The sequence below is a fragment of the Primulina eburnea genome, chromosome 11 (genome assembly GCF_022965805.1).
Source record: "Primulina eburnea isolate SZY01 chromosome 11, ASM2296580v1, whole genome shotgun sequence".
Taxonomy (NCBI): Eukaryota; Viridiplantae; Streptophyta; class Magnoliopsida; order Lamiales; family Gesneriaceae; genus Primulina; species Primulina eburnea.
Window position 1 is genome coordinate 42,376,039 of NC_133111.1, and position 2,609 is coordinate 42,378,647.

Here is a 2,609-nt window from a genome sequence, read left to right on the forward strand (position 1 = left end):
TCTGTGTTCGTAAAAAAATTCAAACAACAAAAAAACTCGAATTCATGGTTCACTTCTTATGAACGTTCTTACCAAATTTCAACTCGGCTGACGATTCGATTTGTCGTATATGCTTCTACAAGTTATCGATTTGCAGGCTTTGGAAACCCGAAAATTATCTCTCTTTCATTTTGTATATTATTTTGGTGGCTTGTTGTGTGTCAAACAAAAGCAAGACACACCCATGAACTTCTAACTTCTCCCTTATAGGTCAATTTATTGAATTTGAGTCCTCTTCCTGTAAGAAAACCCACCCAAAAGCTCGAGGGTGCAAATTCAATGGAAACGTAAATCTGTAAACCTGGATCTTTCTATCATCTAATGGAAAGTAGTCCATTTTTTTTCAAAAAAAAAAAAAACAATGGGATCGGTTCGGGTCTAGTAGGTAGGGTCGTAGTCCGAACGGGGACATTGCCAAATTAAGATGGGGCTCAGAAATCGCAGCAGACCTGCACGTCCTGCTGCTCCTTATACACGTCGAATTGGTAAAATAAATAAATAAACAATGTAACTCTCACGCAACCATTTCTGTACACTCTGTTCCAACTTTATATATCTCTTTATTACTCCCATTTTCTCTACAAAATGTAAGGCCAAATCTTGAACAAAACATCTGATTATCAAGAAAGAACGTCTGATATTGCTCAGCATAATGAGTATACGTATTGTGATCTGGAGACTATTCCCAATATAAGTAGTTCTACTTAACTTTGTAATTTAAAATGGGGAGTTAGGTCAATACGACAGAGAGACGAGTGTTGGTCCAAAAAAGGATTTAAAGGGGTGTGTGAAATTAGTATAAAGAGAAGGCAAATGTATAAAACAAGTGGTTAAGAAGCAACCACACAAATCAAGATTTCTTTATTATCTCTTTATCCTCTTCTTCATCCTCCAAACTAAACTCTTACGCCATGGTTACATTTTTCCTCCACCCTTCCCTACATGCCTAAACAAACATTACATTCTTCCTTTTGTTTACTTGGAACCCTTAATTCTAACCCTAATCACTTGCTGTTAAATTATTACAAGATTTTAACAAAAAATTAAAGCACTTGGTCTCTGCTGCTATGGACCTGAGCAATTCAACCCCGGAAGCTGAAACCGAGACTCCTACGCGGATCCCACCAGCCAAGTTGTCTCCTTTCAGCAACGGCCTGCTGAAGCGCCACGCGCCGCTGCAGCTGCGCCACCCGCTGGTGGTGACATACAAGGAATGCCTGAAGAACCACGCCGCGGCTCTCGGGGGGCATGCTGTCGACGGGTGCGGGGAGTTCATGCCGTCTTCGAACTCTAGTAACTCTGATCTCACCCCGTTTAAATGCGCAGCGTGCGGATGCCACCGGAATTTCCACCGCCGTGACCCAGAGGAGCCGCCTCTCCTGCAGCCGCCTAATGCTGTCCCGGCGCTTGAGTTCCACCCGCTCCACCGCCACCATCCTCCGCACGAGCCGCCGCGCGCTAGCAGCGGCGACAGCCCGAATGATTCACCTTCGCCCCCACCGATCTCTTCCTCGTACTACCCTTCGGCGCCGCACATGTTGCTCGCCCTCAGCCACGGCCTGACCACCGTTCCCGACAGCAGTATCACTCATATCCCCGCCGCCATCAACCCCACTTCCACCCCGGTATCGAATTCCGGCTGCAGGAAGCGTTTCCGCACTAGATTCACGCAAGATCAGAAGGAAAAAATGATGGAGCTAGCCGACAGGCTGGGTTGGAGAATGCAGAAGAAAGATGAAGATTTAATAAATGAAATCTGCGCTGAAATCGGTGTTGATAAAGGGGTTTTCAAAGTGTGGATGCACAACAACAAGAACACTTCTGGTAAAAACAAAGATCATCATCAGCTCACATTATCTAACAACAGCACCGCGATGTCCTCCCCGCCTGCCGCAGCCGCCAGCAACGGCGTCAATTACAGCGATTTCAGCTCCCCCACCGCGGCGCTCTACCACCACCAGCAAGTGAACAATGACAATGGCAGCAAGCAAAATGTTGGTGGGCAAGAAATGAATCAGCTTCATCTCCAAGAATAGGTCTCTGGTACTAACTAGTCGTCTTCTTCTCGATCTCTCTTAGAATCTGGTATTTGTGCTGATTTAGATCTTCTTTTTTCTTAATCTTGTATTAATTATCTACTAATATGGTTAATATCCATTCAGTTTTATTTTCTGCGGCCTTGATTATTCATGCATTCTCTTTATTTATTAATTATTAATTTGCAGCCCATCCCAAGATCCCACCTTTTTGCAATTACACATGAATTAGATATAATCTGGGTTCTGTATTAAGAAACAATAGAGTTCTTTGTCTGGGAACGAAGCAGCACAAAGTGGCGGTTCCCTTTATTATTATTCTTTAAATTCCAGTTTTGGATAATTAATAACAGCGAAAATGTGTCCATGTTATGTTATTGCTAATTTTAATCTTAAAAATTGTTATTATTCTTATGATCAAAGTATTTTCACTTAGTCATATTAATGTTTTAACTTATTATATTTATTATTTCTAATACAAGAAATCGTCTCTCTTCTCGACTTTTTTAAAGGATTTTTCTAGCCATGAACTGC

The 2,609-nt window shown here is 42.5% G+C and overlaps 1 protein-coding gene across 1 annotated transcript; it reads left to right on the plus strand.

Moving 5' to 3' along the window:
• The first annotated feature begins 796 nt into the window (after nucleotides 1-796).
• On the plus strand, nucleotides 797-2,209 carry LOC140806275 (zinc-finger homeodomain protein 8-like). Its single transcript, XM_073162838.1, has one exon. The coding sequence runs from the start codon at nucleotides 1,107-1,109 to the stop codon at nucleotides 2,073-2,075; it is 969 nt and encodes a 322-aa protein (XP_073018939.1). The 5' UTR covers nucleotides 797-1,106; the 3' UTR covers nucleotides 2,076-2,209.
• Nucleotides 2,210-2,609: the final 400 nt, after the last annotated feature.